General features: G+C 40.4%; 1 protein-coding gene across 1 annotated transcript in view; it reads left to right on the top strand.

Moving 5' to 3' along the window:
• Positions 1 to 19,902, top strand: part of RPS6KA3 (ribosomal protein S6 kinase A3) — a 1,945,113-nt gene that overhangs the window by 679,772 nt on the left and 1,245,439 nt on the right. The window contains exon 9 of the mRNA XM_044072275.1: positions 5,784 to 5,926. Coding sequence (XP_043928210.1) covers positions 5,784 to 5,926 — 143 coding nt within the window. The remainder of the gene's footprint in view (positions 1 to 5,783; positions 5,927 to 19,902) is intronic.

The raw sequence follows: 19,902 nt of genomic DNA, 5'->3' as shown, positions 1-19,902 counted from the left end.
TAACTGCTCTTGTGGGTCATTTTAAGCATAGCCAGTTACCCCATGTGAGAATCAAACCCTGCACGTGTCTGTAAAATAAACACTTGAACCATTATGACAATCTCGTCCTGATTGAAAGAAGTGAAAGGTCCTTTTGAATGTTCTTGTAAGCCATTGCTTCTGTACATATTGACCCCCACCCAAATATCGGAGTCTTTTAACGTCTATAATTAAAACATTAGTCCCTTTTGTACTTATTGTGACAAAGCAGGTTTCCTTCTGAATAGACAAACTCAAAGACATTTAAAAAAGCTAGCATTTATAGGTTATGCTTCTGCTAAGAAATTAACTATTCCCAGAATTAACTTGAACATCAAGAAATTATTAATTTCTCTAGATTTTATGCATCTCTGTAGTGCCTTAGAATGATGTATCTTTTCATTAACACTCATGAAATTTTGAAGGAACTTTCTTCATTCTAGTTCATATGCATCTACAGCTATATTAACCATAAAAGTCACTAAACAGTGCTGTTCTGTGTTGCATTTGATGTTTACCTTGTTAGTAGAACCTCTTGCTAACAGCATCATGTTAAGATTTAGCATTGAGTACTGAAAACTGGCAGGGAAATTACTGTTTGGTTTATATTAGAAATTTTAAGAAGTCATCAGCAATCTATTCAGCACAGAAAATGCATTCTTATTTTAGTGAGTTATTTTAAATCTTAATACAAAAAACTAACATAATATCAAGTCTTTAACTAAATGTGCTTATTCCTAAAGTGTAATATGCACTGCCCAGTATCACCATGCACTCTGTGCACAGCACTGATATTACTCATATCAGTGTCAGTACACTCTGTTGATCCATCAGTCTAGCCACAACACTGAATACTGCTGTCTTTCCCTAGGTAAAGCCAGTTATCTATCCATTCATGCAAGATCTGCTCTTTTCCTTTCCAATATTGCCTTGAAATCACCTTTGAACACTATTGCCTTTCCTTTGGCTCCAAGTCACTCACTCACTCACTATACATATTCATACTTGGACAACAACAATGCTCTTACCTGTCAAACCACCCCCTAACCTTGCATTTAAGGAAAAGAGCTTCTGCAAGATTTGTCACTGTAAACAGGAGCAAGATTCCACAAGAAGTCGGGCAACATATTAATCTACAAATATTTAAAAAAATATATTTGATATCTAAAGGAAATGTAGAAAGCTGATGTCCTAAAAACAGTGGCTAAACCTCCCATTTTCTTCTCACCAGCTCCAGTGTAGGCTGTATTAAAAGCTGTTACCATGTTGTAGGAAACTCTTCTTCGTTTAACACATACAAAATCCTCTTTCTCAATCTTTCTCAACTGTTACACTCCATTTTCCCCTCCCCCTTTCGTTACCCGACTCAGTTCATACCCATCTAATTCTGCCTTTTGCATGGTTTGCTTCTCTGTAACTGGTAGGATTTGTTTTATCTCGCTTAATTCTCTGCTCTACCAGCATCCTTCCTATGCTCAATCGCAGAATTCTCAAAGTTGATAAATCAACATAAGGTATCTGTATACAATTATCCTGAAACTCTGTATTTCACTTGTTAAATACGAGCAGTTATAGTTGTATGTAATCTTGACTACACTTTATTTATTTGTTATTTTGTATTCATTGCTGTAAAATGAACTATGTAACAAGTATGGAACTCTGTGCAGTATGTACTAATTGCTGTGAAATGAGCAATGTGATTTGTATGGGTCTACTTTACATGGTCGACATTTCAGAATGTCGAAGACTATATGGCGGAGATCATATGATCGACTTCCGAAATGTCGACCATGTAAAAACAAAAAAAAAAAACAAAAAAACACAACAATCACTTACCTTCACACTGCTAGCAGGGAGGCAAGCTCCCCTGCACACATCGTGGGGGGCTCTGCCCCCCCACAGAACTTAAATATACCAACTCCAAGATCGCACTACAGTGTGGAAGATGGAAATCTTTCCATTCCGCATTGTACGGACATGCCGGTTCCGCATGGTCGACATTTCGAAAGTCGATCATATGGTTTCGGCCATATGGTCTTCAACATTCTACAATGTCAACCATGTGAAGGGGGCCCACTTGTATGTACTTTTTGCTGCATTATATCATAGTTGAAATGGGTTTGTGGACCAATCTGCCTACCCAGTCAACAAACAATAAATGAATACTTCTGTAATTTCTGGCTCCATTGAAGACAAATAATCCCCAGTGTATCCTAAACTTCAGTAGCCTTAACCAGTTAAGTCCCAAAGAAGCCTTTTCAGTGGACACTGGGCATCACATCTTTCCATATCTGCTAAAAGTGGACTGCAATATGCTCTTTGGCTGTCCAAGATGTTTACCTGGCATGTCAAGATAGCCAATGAGTCCAGGAGGTAGATGAACATCTGAGTAGGAGCCAGTTTTTCTCAGTTTAGGAATTTTTCATTTGGTTTTCCATCAGCTCATAGGGGTTCACCAAGTGTTTGTTTGTAGTTTCAGTGGACCAGAGGTTGCAGGAAGCAAAAGTGATTCCCTTGATTGTTGACTGGCTTCTTGCTACAGCCTCTCTGATAATACTGTAGAGTAGCAGTTGGAGCCACCTACACTGCTCATACTCATAAGTTGCAACCTAAATACAGTTGCATGCAAGGTGCACTTACCCGCAGACAAGATCCTGTCTCTTAGGAAATTAGTCTTTCAGATGTTCAGTTACAGTCTGTCACAGACCTTCTTTCCCTAAGGGCTCTAAGGCTGATGGTAGCTACAAATTGCCCTGGCATCCTTAACAAATGATTTATATTAAAGTACTTAAGTGGAAGTTATGTTTTATTGATCTCCAATTTCAAACCTGATGTCTGCACACACAAAAATATCCAGACCTACAATCCATAAATAAGGTGCTGTTTGGACATTGGAAACCTATCTTTAGGCAACCCATCTCAGACATATGTCCTTATAATGGCAGTCACCACAATCACTTCTGCCCTGTGGTAGGGGCATAGTCATGTGCAGACAGTTCAAGGTGTATGGCTACAATTGTGAGCCAATTTGCGCATCATAGTTATGGAGATGAAGGCAGTCTTTGCACTGATAACTTTCCAAGACTCTCTACCCTAAGGTATGATAGCAGTCTACACTGATAACATGGTAGTGTCTTGTTACATCAGAAAGGGAAACCTACTTCTGTCTCTTTTGTCAGGAAACATTAAGGGTATGGGAGTGAGCTATGTCAGTCAACTACTTTCTGATTGGAAACCAGCTTCTTAGTGGATAGGCTGTGTTGTCTTCTGATGGTCCCCTCAGTGCATCAGTAGAATGAAAGTTGCCCGGTTGCTGGGAGAAGCCTTGGTGCAACCTATTTGCTTCCTCCAACCAACAACAAGTGCATCAACTTCTTTTTTGTAATGGCAGATTTTCGTTTTGCTTATTCACCCCTCAGCACCCCCCCCCCCCCAGGGAATGCCCCAGGAATGTTATCACCCAAAAGTAGTGCTTGTGCCTTCACTGCAATGTCAGGCTTCACTGATCTTGATGTTTTTCCAAAAAGTCAAATAGCACATGTCCAGCGTCACTTCAGAGTCTTCTTCCCCTTGCTCTAGACTTGTTTGTTGGAGACACAGCTCTCCCTTCAGCCTTTCTAGACATGACTGTTCCATCTTTCCAGCAAGCCATGCACAGATCTTCACTCACTGTGCTGAATTGCATGCTGTGTTTTCTAGTTTCCTTAATGACCTGAGGTCCTAGCTACGTCTGTAGAGTAGTTAGGGTTTTCACTTCTACACAAAAGCCCAATATGAAAGAAACTTTTAAGAGTCACTGGAGTAATTCATTTCTCCATTTCGGCTCCGTCAAAGGAGCTGGATTCGTATACTCGTCTTTATACCATAAGTCTTCAACATGACTCTGGTCTACATTGTAATGCTGTTTCCCAGTTTCTGTCAAGATTTCAGTTTCATGTCCTTGATATCTTTGAAAGTGTGTAAAGCCTTTGTAAAGGTAAAGTTTCTTTTCAGAACTGCACTTACTGATCACGTTGCACTGTAGGATTTGTATTTTGTGGTGGAAAAAGTTGCCCTATCCCTTTTGAATTGGCCTGTATGGTATTTAATGAATTTGTTTTGGACAACACTATTTTTTAGTGTCTAATAGTTTAAGCTGCAAGCCTTATCTATGCATTCTTTTAGAGATTTATAAGGGCACAGCTTCCAAATGTACAAGCACTCCTTTCCTACTAGAGGTAGCCACTGACTCAAACTTTAATCAGTTAATACACCTTCCAGTATTTTCCCATACTGTTCTAATAGAGGAGAATATTTATTGCATTGTCCGGATGTTCATAGATGACTCTGGCTCTGTGTGGATAGAGCTGAGTTGTTCAGAAAAGACTTCATACCCATCATCTCCCAAACCTTGCTTGTAGATTCTGAGACATATACCTGGAGGGACAGGTATATGTCTCAAGAGACTACCCGTTCTCTGGAACAGGCTTCCCATCCATGTGAAGCAGAGCTGTTTTCTATCCGGAGTCGAGCATAACTTGGACCAGTGGATGGGAAATCAGAAATTTACCAATGGTCTGGGACCTGTGTCTGTAGTAGGAGGAATCAGCCTGTAAATGCTTGACCATCCATGGTCAGGGCTATGTATACCCCATAAAATAACCTTAGGGCATCAAGACTTGTCATACATATTTGTGAAGCGTGGCTAAGCATAAAGAGGCCCCCTGTGGTTGTTAGCCTAGTTATCTCTTATGAACCTATCGTATTACATTTTGCTAAATGGATGACTTGATTGTTTTAAATGCTGTTATAATAAGTTAAGACTTTGAACCTAGAGCCCATTCCACTAGACTATCTGTAGTCTCTCAAGCCTTCTTTTATAATGCATCCTTGGATGATATTTATGCAGCATCTAGTTGTTTTTTTCTGAATACCTTTGCAAGACATAGTAAGTTGGATGACGTTTGTGGAGCAGTTGCTTTGTGTTCATTGCCTACCTTTGCAAAACCCTATAAGCTAGATGTCATATCCAGAACTTGGTCTTCTTTTAGGGCTATATAATTCAGAGGTATGTTGTGGTGATGGATACTACCCAGGAAGGTGAGCTTGTGAACAGCCCTTTTTATACCACATACAAAAGTTTATAACTCTGCATAATGACAAATCCTGGATGAGCAAGGTCCAGTCTCATTATTATACTCTGCCCCCTCCCCAAACTGGTGCTGAATTGGTATAGAGGTCTCTTTTGTATACTTTGTTCACATTGCATAGCATACTAGAGATCTGGAGGAGAAAGTTTTTCTGCTGTTGTATGTAAAGCGGAGGGGTGTAGTTGTCTGGGAAAGCTTTTGGATGCCAAGCTGCTTAACACCTACACTCTTAGTCTTGCAGTTAACAAGAATGGACCTGCTTATCCAGAATTATCATTATTGTAAGTACATAAAAGCTTTCTTTAAACCACTCCATGCTGTTGGTAGCTATAGTGGCCTCTCTGATTGTTTCAACAAACTGGAACTCTTCCTCAAGCAGTAAGGAGGAGCATGTATTGATTAGAGTTGCGTGAAATAAACAAGGACATTAATGTGTATTGCAGGTTATACCCTAAACGTGTTTATTTTCAGACACACCCATGGAACTCTTCCTCAAGCAGTAAGGAGGAGCATGTATTGATTAGAGTTGCGTGAAATAAACAAGGACATTAATGTGTATTGCAGGTTATACCCTAAACGTGTTTATTTTCAGACACACCCATAAAATGGCTGTCCTATCTGTTTTCCCTTTTTTAGATTTTGGACTGAGTAAAGAGTCAATAGACCATGAAAAGAAGGCATATTCATTCTGTGGCACAGTAGAGTATATGGCACCAGAGGTAGTTAACCGTCGAGGTCACACGCAGAGTGCTGATTGGTGGTCTTTTGGCGTCCTCATGGTACGTTTATTTTGATAAACTGCAAAAATGTTAGCATAGTCCTAGTGGGTCTTCATTTTTGCACATGGGGTTGGGGTGGCACTTCAGTAGTGACAATCATCTAGAACTGAGGTTCATTCACCGTGCTGGATGGCTAGCCTTGTTGCAGTTGTTCTTCATACCACACGTATACATACCTATAGCCAATTTAGTATGTCCAGCCTACTAGTACTCTGGAGTGTGGGAAGAAATCTATAGATATGAACACATGTAGAATTGTAAGTGTATGTAATTTTCAGTTAGATATATCATCTTTCTAATAGGTGTAAATAAACATTTTCATTGTATAATTGTCACATTTGCTGCATAGAGTATAAGCACAGCGCAAATTAATTTGAGTAAAACCATTTGATTATACTTAAATTCATTTTAAGAAGAATATGAACTCACTGTGTTATCACAGCAGGTTTCTATTGCTTGTGTTAAAAATATTTTTCTTATTTTGTTACACAAGTCAGTAATGCTTTCAGGAATTTTTAAAGTTATCATGCATTGTGAAAAATCAGTGGACTCCATTGGCATAGAGTGATAAAGCCACTACTACAGACTGGATGAAATCAGTGGACTCCATTGGCATAGAGTGATAAAGCCACTACTACAGACTGGATGACTGGAGTTCTTGTTTTTGCATTTTGCTGTAGCCATTGAGATTGGATATTATTTTAATAGCAGATATTGAATTAACCTGATTAGTGAGGTGGTTTCAACAATTATGTAACTGTATAGCATTCAGCTGCCTTTCCTTATCTGTTCCTGTTGGCTATCCTTATATTGTTTTCTTTCCGGAGATGTGACTGTGAAGGGGGTGGGTAACCCCGTCCCCTCTTTAATTCTTTCCTCCTTTGGGACTTGGATAAGTGCTTTGCTGGAGATATGAGGCTCACTGTTAACATTTTTTCACAGTCTCTTCCTGTTAGAGCATGCCTCTTCAATAAGAATTTTTTTGCCTACCTTTGCTAGAGAAGTGCTAAGAAGCTTTCATCTGAACCACCCTTGATGTTGTCCTTTTATAGCTAGAAAATGGCAAAGCTTGCTGTTTTTCTTTCTGGAGTCTGTATGCTTCTGTCTGATAAATTATTTGCTTTGTAAGTGCTTTAATTATTTACAGGTGAGTGCTGTCTGGAAATGATTCCTATGCATCTTCTTTGCCTGGTAATTGTAAGAGAAGTGAACATTTGGATTCCACTTCAGGTGAGCATTTAAAAAAAAAAAAACAGTCTCAAAAGTCATCCCTTACTCTTCGCCTAGTGCTTTCCATTGCAGATTTAGCAACATTAACAAAGACTTAGCTGAACTGTGTTACACACACACACACACACACACACACACACACACACACACACACACACACACACTTTCCCAGGAATGGCTACCTTTGCCTCAGCAGTTACATTGCAACTTTCTTGTATTCACATTTTGCTGCCACCACTCAGATTACTAATCTAATACCAAAATCTCAGTTTCTGACCACTCCTGCAACAATGGAGTATAATTGCTGATGGACTAGCAGTCTCTTCCAAAATGCAGATACCAGTAGTCACAGCAGTGCTTGGGAATACCCTTCATTAATAAAGTAAGACATCAACCAGAGTATTTAATAAATGAGCAAATTAAAGCTCTTGACTTTTCAAAGTATTGGATTGTTCATACAAAATAGTATTTCACCTGCACAAGGTAAATAAAATAGTATGTTTTATTCAAATAGAATGACACCAGAAAAAACAGTCTAATTGCATCTTTTGCTCCTACTTCCAATTATTGTGGATGAATGAAGCCACAGAATAAAAAACATATAGCAAGTCTTAGATCAAGAAGTCCTTGTTTTATTCTTTTTCCACAAGTTAGAATTTCCCATGTTTAGATTAACAGTCCCAGACAAGCAAAAGGTAGAGAACAGCAGCTTCTCACACAGTATACTTCATAGAGGCTAACTAGATTTCCCAGTCAAAATGACAGTCTCAGATAAAAAGAGTTAAGAAAAGAACATCTGCAGTTCTTCAGTATATTATATTCCACAGAGGTTCGTTACATTATACATTTCCACTTTACAGTAATCTTTCATGTAATTTTAAAAACATCCGCTGTAATTTCTATAAATCTAATGAAATAATTGTTTGCATTCTGTTACCATGGATCAGATGGTACTTTTCCAATAAACCCCCTAGCACGCGTCTCGCCGTATTCCTCGAACACAAGGAAGACTCAAAGGTCCGTGACAGACCAAGATGGGTAGACTTTCAAAAGGTCCTCCAAAAGATGTAGTTGGTACTACAAATAACCACAAACAGTACCAGTGGATAGGAATGAAGGAATGTATACCACAGTGATTTTCCTTTTATTACTAGATCGTTTGCTGTGGTGTGATGTTCTTCATTCCACATTGCTGCAGTCCTAACTATTGGGTAGTCCGCTGTCCAGTCGGCCCGAATACCAAAGTATATGGCTGACGGCGCCGTCAGGGCATGACCGACGCCATATCCAGTCTTTTGCCGCATGGTCCGATGCAGAAGCAATTTTGTTGGCGTCTGAAAGTTTCTGAAGTCAGAGTTTCAGACCGAATCAAAGTTGGCTAAGTACCCGTTGGAATATTTTGTTTTTTCTTGCCTCAGTATTTTACCGGATGTCAGATAAAGTGAATAACTGTATTTCTTGTGGGAAACAGATACCTCTTAGGCATTACCATGCTTTGTGTATTCCTTGTTTAGGGCCTGAGCACGACGTTGTTGGATGCCGCCTTGAGCAAGATTTAACAAACGCACTAATAAGAGAAGGTTAGACAGTGCGAGGTTAGTGTTTGGGAAGCGTTGTAATTATACAATGGCGTCGGAGGTTCGGCGTCCGGAGCGGCCAAAAGCGCAAGGATAAAGCAGCAAAGCCTAGAGTGGAAGAACCGACAGTCCCTGGCGGTTCTTTAGAAGGCTCAGTGGAGCCGGAGGTTCTGCCAGGTGTTTCTTTGGAGTCTCAGGGAGAGACTTTATTGTTACAGGATGTATCCTCTCAGGAAGTAGGCCAGGCTGAGGGGCTTCTCAGGTGGCTGTTCTTCCTCTCTTCCTAAGGTGGTTAGAGCCTCCCGCTCTGTTTCCAAGGCTTCTTTGAGAGGCAGGCCTAGTGTAGCTTCAGTGGGGGTTTCTCCTAGTGCTTCAGGGTCTTTGCCTAAGAAACATATGCTTAAAATGGCAGAGGATTTGATTACTATGATTAGAGGTTCTATGCCCCCTCCTGATAAGAGACCTAGGGTGGAACCTGAGTTTGAGAGTTTTGAGCACTGTTCGGAGGCTTCTGAGTCTTCGGCTGAAGACTTGCAGGAGTATCCTCCTTATTCTGATTCTGGATATCATTCACCACGGTTACAGGTTTTATTTCCATACCTTGCCTCCTTTCAAAGGCATGCCAGACATTCCTCCTCTACAAAGAACAGAGGCTCACAAGCAAATTTCTCTGTTGCTCCAAATAGGAGCCATTCAGTCAGTTCCTGTGCCAGAAAGGGGCCTAGGATTTTATTCTCGCCTGTTCCTAGTACCAAAGAAGGGGAACACGTGGAGACCAATTCTGGATTTATCTATCCTCAACACTTATCTGGACATTCCCAAGTTCAAAATGTTGACGTTACAACAGCTTTTACCTCTGCTGGGCAAAGATCACTGGATGGTAACTTTAGATCTCAAGGAAGCTTACCTTCATGTGCCTATAAGGCTAAGTTGCAGGAAGTATCTGCGTTTTCGAGCTGGAAATTCTCATTATCAGTTCTCTGCATTGCCCTTTGGCTTATCCACTGCCCAGAGTATTCACAAAGGTTCTGGCTCCAGTGATAGCTTACTTCAGGCTAAAAGGAATTCAAATCTATCCTTACTTGGACGACTGCCTGATTCTGGCTCAAGAAAAGGAAGACCTTCTACAGCATTTGGAATATGTTATAGCAGTGCTAAGATGCCTAGGGTATTCTGTGAGCGAAATAAAGTCCAGTCTAGTACCCTCTCAAGACATGTGCTTTCTGGGTGTGAGACTGAATACAGCAGCCCAGATGGCCTTTTTAACCCCGGACAAACAAAAGAATCTATCCAGTTACTTCCATCAACTATCTCTTCAGTCCGGGCTGACTGCAAGGACAGTCCTTCAAGCCTTAGGGTTCATGGCATCTTGTATTCTGGTGCTTCCCAATGCCAAACTGCATATGAGGAAGCTACAATGGTATCTAAAAATCTATGGACACAGCACTGCCAGGATTTGGACACTGTCATTCAAATAATACCTTGCATTCAAAAGGAATTTTTGTGGTGGGCTCAGGAATGTCACCTAAACAAGGGACTCTCTGTGACCCGGCCAGAGGCGAGTCAGATTCTAACGACAGATGCCTCAGACATTGCTTGGGAGCTCATCTAGATGGAAAATGGATACAAGACAAGTGGCCTGCCAGACTACAGCATCTACATATCAACATGAAAGAGATGTTAGCAGTCCAGTTTGCTTTAATGGCTTTCAAGGAGTTACTTCTTCCAGGGCAGGTGTTGATTCTAACAGACAACACAACTGTCATGTGGTACATCAACAAACAAGGGAACACATTCTTACCCATTGTGCAGGCAAGCAATGATTTTATGGGACACTGCGCTCAGCTTGCAACTAACTCTTCAGGCAAGGTTTCTGCCGCCACCACAGAACTCCTTAGCAGATGTGTTAAGCAGGCAAATCATGGATCCCCACGAGTGGAAACTGGATCTTCATGTATTTCAAAAATTGACAGTGTCATGGGGAACTCCAGACATAGATCTGTTCGCTTCTCCACTAAACCACCAGCTGCCAAAGTTTTGCTCGATTTCATCACACAGCTTGGAAAGTGGATGCTCTTTCTTTCAGTTGGAAAAATCTTCATGTGTATGCTTTTCCACCTCTTCCTCTTCTCCCAAAGGTGCTTCTAAAGGTCAGACAAGACAAGCCAAGGATGATTTTAATAGCTCCAGATTGGCCTCGCCAGCACTGGTACCCATTACTGAGGAGTCTGGTAAGGAAGCCTCCATGGCCTTTACCCTTGATTCCACACCTGTTGTCTCAGAGGGACGGTCGTCTGCTCAATGTCAAGCTTCACTCTCTTCATCTAACAGCCTGGCATATTCTGTTTTGAAAGACAGCAGGTCTCAACTTCCTCAACAAGTTTTAAATGTGATTATGGAAGCCAGAAGACCTAGTACAAGGAAGGTGTACACAGAAAAATGGAAGAGATTTTTATTTTGGACTGCAGCAAAGAATTTGGAGATTTCGAGCCTAATTTGAGTGTGGCTCTTCAATATCTTACTGAGTTATTGGACAAAGGTTTGTCTTTCTCTTCCATTAAGATTCATGCTGCAGCAATTTCAGCTCACTATGATTGTGACCCACCATTGTTTTCACATCCTTTGTTCAAGCAATTTCTTAGAGGGGCAAAGAATATAAGACCCCCCGAGCTCCTACTCCTGCTTGGGATCTCAATTTTGTGTTGGAGAAACTTACTCTACAACCTTTTGAGCGAAATGAAATACTTGTCATGGAAGACTGCTTTTTGTTGGCCATTACTTCTGCAAGAAGGGTTTCTGAGTTACAGGCCCTTATGGCGGTTGAGCCTTTTGATTTTTCATAAGGATAGGGTATCATTACTAATCCTTCCTTGATGCCTAAGGTGGTTTGTCGTGTGGCGTTAAACGAAACTATTCATTTACCTACTTTCTATGCAGATCCCCAAAATAAAGGGGAAAAGATTTTGCACACTTTAGATGTACACAGGCAATTGCGTTATTATTTAAGCAGGACTAAGGATTTTAGGCAGTCTCAGCAGTTGTTTGTTTCTTTTGCTTTGAGTTGGGCAAGCCTGTGTCAAAACAAACTATTTCTAGGTGGATTGGGTTCTGCATTGCATTTTGTTATTCCCATCATGGCAAGGAGATTCCAGCTGGGATTAGGCCTCATTCCACTAGGGCTACTGCCACTTCAACAGCATTTCTAAGGGGTGGCAACTAAGGATATTTTGGAGGCAGCTACTTGGAGTTCAGTGCATACTTTCTCTAAGCATTACCACCTTCCTCTCTACTCTAAGTCTAGGGCTGGTTTTGCCACAGCTATTTTGCAAGGCATGTTATCAGCTCCTGCTTCCTTATGATTTGCCAGCCTCCCTTACCTCTGCTTTGGGATTCTACCCAATAGTTAGGACTGCAGCAATGTGGAATGAAGAACATAGTACAGTTTTGTACCTACCATAAATGTAGATGTTCAGGATCCACATTGCTGCAGTCCAATTACCTCCTTCCCCTCTGTGTTTAGGGGTGGTTGTGTAGGTGAGATTATATTCTGGTACCTTTGTATATATTGTATATATTTTTGGTGCAGGTATGTTTGGTGTGTTTTGGTTTTGGCCTTGTCTTTTTAGGGTCTTCTGACATCTGGGGCAAGAAAAGACTGAGGATATGATGTCGGTCATGCGCATTAGTACCCTGGCGTACTGGCGTCAGTCTAAGCCGTGACGACTGGACAGCGGACTACCCAATAGTTAGGACTGCAGCAATGTGGATCCTCGAACATCTACATTTATGGTAGGTACAAAACTGTACTTTATCACACCCGTGTGTCATACAGTACAAAGATCACTGCTACATGAATTTTACATGTGAACAGGACCTTGCAAACAAATGCAATTTATAGTCTTGTACAGCTGTCTTGTCTGTAGCAGTCCCCAAAGTGCTGCAGATGTATCAATGCCTGTTTCAGCCGTAGAGGGCACAGACGTGAAGAATGTGGATGGATGACAGGTTGGTAGGCTCACAAATACATGAGCAGCAACATTCCACCACAGTGGTGAGTGATTAATGGAGAGCAATGAACCATATGTAAGTACAGCTCCAAAATAGGGAGTGTTGTAGTTATTAATACCTGATGCTCTCCGAAGCTGTTTGTCATAACTGCATGCCACGTCCCACACAAATACACACATGTACTGCAATCGCTGGCATGGCATTCATTTCATGAAATAATCATTGACTCCAACAATAATTTCAGCAGCAAAAATGTAACAACCCAATCAAGTAAAAGTTAAAAAATCAGCTAGAAGAGGGAACAGGTCAGTTGAAACAACAAAATAACCATGCGTCTTAGGAATACGGTGAGACGCATGGTAGGGGTTTAACAGAAAAGTACCGATCAGATATTCCAGCCAGTGTTTTGGGCTTGATAACTACATTGACTACCTTAATGAAAATAAATATATAAGTATGCCTATACATGTATGTATGAATGAAATACACACACACACACACACACACACACACACACACACACACACACACACACACACACACACACACAGTGTGTGTGTATGTGTGTGTGTGTATATATATATATACACACACACAGTGTGTGTGTATGTGTGTGTGTGAATATATATATATATATATATATATATATATATATATACACACACACACACACACACTATGTGTGTGTGTGTATATATATATATATATATATATATATATATATATATGTATGTATGTATACATAGAGCGAGACACATACACACACAGTGGATATAAAAAGTGTACTCACCCCTGTTAAAATGACAGCTTTTTGTGATGCAAAAAAATGAGACCACAATAAATCATTTCAGAGCTTTTCCCACCTTTAATGTGACCTATAACCTGTACAGTTCAGTTGAAAAACAAACAAATCAGTTAAGGGAAAAAATAAAAAACGTTCAATAAGCTGGTTGCATAAGTGTGCACACCCTTAAACTAATCCTTTGTTGAAGCACATTTTGAGTCTTCTTGGGTACACACCTGCCATAATTAGACTCTGATGAACCCCAAATAAAGTTCAGCTGTCTTAGTAGGATTTTCCTGACATTTAGTCAGTTGCCTGCTACAGCAAAAGCCATGGTTCGCACAGAGCTTGCAAAGCATCAAAGGGATCTCATTGTTGAAAGGTATCAGTCAGGAGAAGGGTGCAAAAAATATCCACAGCATTGGATATACTATATATATATATATATATATATATATATATATATATATATATATATATATATGCATGCATACATATATATATATATATATATATATATATATATATATATATATGCATGCATACATATATATTTCCTTGCTAATGCCCACCCACATGTTTATGTATCCATGTCTCAACATTGAGTGTATGCAGAGTTTTCTCTCTTCTCTACAGATATTCTTCGTGTTTCACTGTTGCAGTCATTACATTTGGGTAATCTGCTGGCAGGTTGCCGTCAGTCGGCCTGAATAACAAAGTCTTGGGTCCTGCGTTGGTTGCTGTCTCTTCTTCCACGACGTCAGGGGTATAAAACATGCAGCAGATGCCATTTTAATCAGTCTTTCTTGCCGCGCGGTGCTCAAAGCGGAAGCAGTTCGCAAGTACCGGTCGGCCGACTCCTGAAATTTTCGTTTTCGAGTTTCAGAACCAAAGTCTTCAACCTAAAGCTAAGTATCCCGTTGGGGAAACTTTTTCTTGCTCCTTACCGATGTCAATAAAAATTAATAATTGTATTACTTGTGGTAAGCAAATACCTCATAAGGATTTTCATTTGTACTGTATTCCTTGCCTAGGCCCTGACTATAATGTGCCTTGCTGTAATTTTTTGCTAAATTTAACCAACGCACTGTTAAGCGTCGGTATATTTTTGCTTCTGAATATTTTGGCTCAAGATTTAACTATCCAGAAATGTCATCGGTTAGCAATCTGCTGATAAAGACGGGCAATACCACAGTTATGTGGTACATAAACAAGCAGGGGGTACTCACTCCTACTCCCTTTGCAGACTAGCCATGGCTTTGTGGAACACACCCTTGACTTACCAAATACATCTACAAGCTCAATTCTTGCCAGGAAAGCAAAATACTCTGGCAGACGAACTAAGCAGAATTTTATAGACCCACACGAATGGAAACTGGATCCACAAATCTTCAACATGTTGACAGGAAGATGGGGGAGCCCAGACATAGATCTTTTTGCCTCTCCCCAAAACTATCAGTTGACAAATTCTGCACAAGAACTCATCACGAAAAAGCTTGGAGAGTGGATGCTCTATCCTTCAGCTGGAAAAACCTATCAGTCTATGCCTTTCCCCCTCTGCTGTCCAAGGTTTTGCTAAAAGTCAGACAGGAAAAAACGAAAATGATTCTGATTGCTCCAGACTGGCCTCTCCAACACTGGTACCCGCTTCTGCACAATATGTCACACCTTCCTCCGTGGTACCTGCCTCAGACACCTCACCTACTGTCTCAGCAGAACTATCAAATTCGGCACACTCCACTCCAAACTCTGAATCTTGCAGCATGGCTAATCAACTAATTTCACCAGTCACATCTCTCAGTAAACCTGGAATGGATGTCATTTTGGAGGCTAGAAGGCCTAGTACTAGAAAATTTTATGCTGATAAATGGAAAAGATTCTGTGCCTGGAACCAAGCACAAGGAATAAACACCGCAATGCCCAATATTCCTCAGATTCTGCAATATTTAACTGAGATGCTTCACAAGGGCCTATCTTTTTCTTCTATAAAAATCCATGCCTCGGCCATTTCGGCTTATTACAACACAGATCCTCCTCTCTCTTCTCATCCCCTGCTAAAGCAGTACCTCAGAGGGCCAAAAATTTGAGACCTCCCAGGAGAGCACCAACTCCTGCATGGGACCTCAATTTTGTGCTGGAAAAACTCACCCTACCTCCTTTTGAACCAGCTGCTACTGCAGACATAAAATTTCTCTCTTGGAAGACAGCTTTTCTTTTTAGCAGTCACTTCAGTTAGAAGGATTTCAGAATTACAGGCCCTCATGGCAGTGGAGCCTTTTATTTTCCTTTATCCGGACAGGGTGTCCCTCAGGACCAATCCATCCTTTATGCCTAAGGTGGTGTCCAGTGTGGCTCTTAATCAGACCATTCATCTGCCAACTTTTTTCCCAAATCCACAGAACAAGGGTGAGCGGATTCTGCATTCATTGGATGTACACAGACAACTAAGATTCTACTTAAACAGGACAAAATCTCTAAGAAAATCTGAGCAACTACTGGTGGCATTTGCTGCAGGGCCAGAGAGGGAAAGGCTATTTCAAAGCAGACTATTTCAAAATGGGTAAGCCATTGTATTCGTTTCTGCTACATGACCATGGTAAACCTGTCACCAAGGGGATTAGATCCCATTCCACCAGGGCTGCATCTTCTTCTGCAACTTTTCTCAGAGGGGTTCCTACCAGAGACATGCTAGAAACTGCTACTTGGAGCTCAGTTCATACGTTCACCAAACATTACCATTTTACCTCTCTCTTCTAAATCCAAAGCAGGCTTTGCCACTGCTTCCTGCCAGGGCCTTATAGCTGCTCCTAATGCTGTATAATTCCATCCTACCAACCATAGCTTTGGGATTCTACCCAAATGTAATGAATGCAACAGTGAAACGCGAAGAACATAGTACAGTTGTGTACACTTACCATAAATGTAGATGTTCGAGTGTATTCACTGTTGCAGTCCTGGTTACCCACCAGCCAGCCCCCTATTTCTCTCATATTATACCTCTTCTTTCCTTTACTATGCTCAAAAACCTTTTTGGTGTATTTGCTTTTAGTTGGAGGTATATTTTTTGTGTTCCAAATTACATGTGTGTGTGTGTGTATATATATATATATATATATATATATTTTTTTTTTTTTTTTTTTTTTTTTACTCCCCATTTGGGGGGCACGTGACATCTGGGGCAAGAAAAACTGATTAAATGGCGTTGGTTGCATGTTTTATACCCCTGACGTCATGGAATAAGAGACAGCAGCCGATGCAGGACCCAAGACTATGTAATTCAGGCCGACTGAGAGCAACCTGCCAGCAGATTACCCAAATGTAATGACTGCAACAGTGAATACACTCGAACATCTACATTTATGGTAAGTGTACACAACTGTACTTTCTGCAACTGTGGAGTTAGTATATTTAATAAAGGGGAATAAGGGGCAGTACTCCTCACATGGACTGTGCAGTGGACTTTGTACTATTCCCTTGCACAAAAGTTTTGCGACTAGTATTTTTGTATGTGAAGTTTTAGTTGTAGTGTGATTCAACTAAATGTGTTTAGATTAAATGTTTAAATGTTCTGTGATTAGATGAAAAGTTTCCTGAATGTAACGTAATATGTCTATATATATATGAGACACGCGTACAAGTCTGTAGAAACATATAGAAAAATCAGACTTCTTGGTATTTATTGACTTGTTAAGTGTCTTTTCCATCTCACAGCAGTTTATTTTGGAATGGTGGCTGTGCCCCTTTAAACCTTGCATGTGAGGGGGACCCTCCTCACCACTTTGCTAATATAACTAACTCTGAGGTTGCATAGCAGTATAGAAAAGTAGAAGTCACTAATTTTATGCAATTGTATACCCAAATACACACATGTAGATTTGTTACTGTGTATGTGTGCATCTATCCAATCTGTTGTGTTGCATCTGACTCCTGTAACAATGACTGGAACATTACCTTTGGAGTGTCCTAGGCTGTGTGTATGTATAACACACACACAGACACACACGTGCATTCAAAAAAGATGTAAAGAAAATGCTAATGCCTCTTTCCTTGATACAGTATGACCTGTTACAATTTGCAGCATAAGAGATGGTTGCTTGGCACAGTGTGCAGGTGAATCTGAAAATGTATGATAGCCAAGCCCATTAGTGGCTGGCTACCTGTTGTTCAGTTCCTTCATTGGTTCATACTGTAGCAGTAATCTTACTTGAACATTGTTATAGTGAGCAAGACCAACCAACTGTACTGTACAGTGTGTTTTTTACTGTCTAGTCAGTCGCCAGCAACAGAAATGATTATTGTGAATATTTTTTTTGTAACTTAAGGGCTCCTTGGTTTGAGCAGTTTATCTTTATTATTGTGAATTACTTAAATATATAATTTCATACTACACTCAAAGTATGTACAATATGCATCCCTTAAAAATACAGGACTGTGGCAGATTCTGCTGTCCCCCCACCTTCTGTTTTTATATGCCCTAATTCTGTGGGGGGGGGTCTGCAAAATGTTTGGAACATATCAGCTTGTAGTCGAGACTGCTTTGCAAAGAAAGGACAAAAAACATGATCGACATTTCTGGATGTTGTTGTTGTTGTGTCTTTCGGCTTTTCCCGGTTAGGGGTCGCCACAGCGGAACTCCGGTCCGCTAATGATTGGCAGTTGATTTTTACATGCTGAGTTGCCGGCCCTAACGCACAACCTTCAACGAAGGTACGCCCATTCATGCATGTCTCCACAGAAAATGCTCTAGCTGAGAATCAAACGGGACAACGTCTCGCTGTGAGGCGACAACGCTACATTTCTGGATGTAAAATTGTTTAATTCCTTACGTGCAAGAAGCATCATATTGGAGGCACAAAACAACAGATCTGCAGAAATGATGAAAACTTTCCCAGTCAGAATGGGATAGCTGACCTAAAACAAATCCCCACATAGTAGTAAATAACTTGTAGAGGTGATCTGTGGTTGCCGCAACATTAGCTGAAGTTAATTGATTCCTAAAAAGCACATATTTTTTCACCTTCCATTTCCAAGAAGTAATGTGTAAAAGACAAGAAAAAGACAAAAAACGAGAGCAGCGTACCAGGGGAAAACGACATGCATGCAAAATGGAAACTAATCAAGGAATCTATACCACATTTTTCTGGAAGGAGGAGTGTTTTAAGAGAGATAACAAGGGCAGCTGCATTATCTAATGTAGTACAAGCTCACTAATGCATACCATTAAAAATAGCAAGCTCATTATAAAGGAGGAAACGTGCAAATCTAAATGCTTCAAAGTTGCTGTTTTTCCATGAAGACAAAGATGTACAGTAGCAGAGGAAAGAGCAAAAGATGATCCTTCCCATTTGTCTTCCATATTATGGAATTTAGCTTCACAGTAAAGAGAAACACTGTCAGCTGCAAGGAGCCTTATTTTTTGCAGTTTTTTATTTTTAATGATACTGGGCAAAACTGTTTTATGTACTGCATATCCAGGGAATAAGGAAATAATTTTGATGCACTGCTTAACTTCTCTTCGCCAAAGAAAAAAAAACCTTAAAACTCTAACTATGGGTATTGAAGACATGCACAAGTAAGACTGTTTAACTTGATGCATACCTTTCCATTTTCCAGATTTCGCAGAATGTCTGAAGTTTTGCCTCATATTTTTAGTCTGTTCCTCACAAAATTTGTGATTTTATAGCGCATCACTGAGAATTGAGGTCACTATACAGGTATGTACATATCAGTTTCAGAATTCACATTCTTCAGAAAATACATATTAATACTAATTGTTAATCTAGCAACTTTATAAAGTTATAAGAACAGTATTTAAGATTTGTCTCTATTTTTAGGCTCTTGCCCCCCACACAATTATCTTAGGCTATGTCCAGATTTCTTGTACCAAGAGTTAAGCGGTATGACTCTGTGCCAGTTTTATATGTCTGATGAAATGCATTAATATATTTTATTTAAATAACAAACATATAGGTTTGTTAATAAGGATAAACTATTAACAAGATGTTGTTAATCTTCATTCATTCCTTATTGATGGGTATCGGTTCCCTCCTCTGAACCAAGTCAGCCTTATGACAAGCTCGTGCCAGCCAAAAAACTCCCTAGTTAAGTTTTTACCCACAGTGCCCTTCTACCTTTTACCTCAGATCTCATTTGCCACATAGCCATGAAGCTGTGTCAAGCCAGCATATTCTCTTCCTTTGACCTCCATGCAGGCATCAAAGTCCCCGGCACCGAAGCCTCTTTTGGTATCCATTTCTTTGGTTCGACTGGTGGACCTCACCGTGGTTCAGGAGCCAACCCTTTGGTCTTCTGTTCAGTCTGAGCCGGGCCTTTCTCAAGTTCTTGCCAGGACTGGGGCAGCAGGACACCTAGTACGA

This window comes from Protopterus annectens, chromosome 5.part0, assembly GCF_019279795.1.
Source record: "Protopterus annectens isolate FY-2018-M chromosome 5.part0, PAN1.0, whole genome shotgun sequence".
Lineage (NCBI taxonomy): Eukaryota > Metazoa > Chordata > Ceratodontiformes > Protopteridae > Protopterus > Protopterus annectens.
Note: the sequence above shows the minus strand (reverse complement) of the source record. Positions and strands in the feature narration are given on the sequence as shown.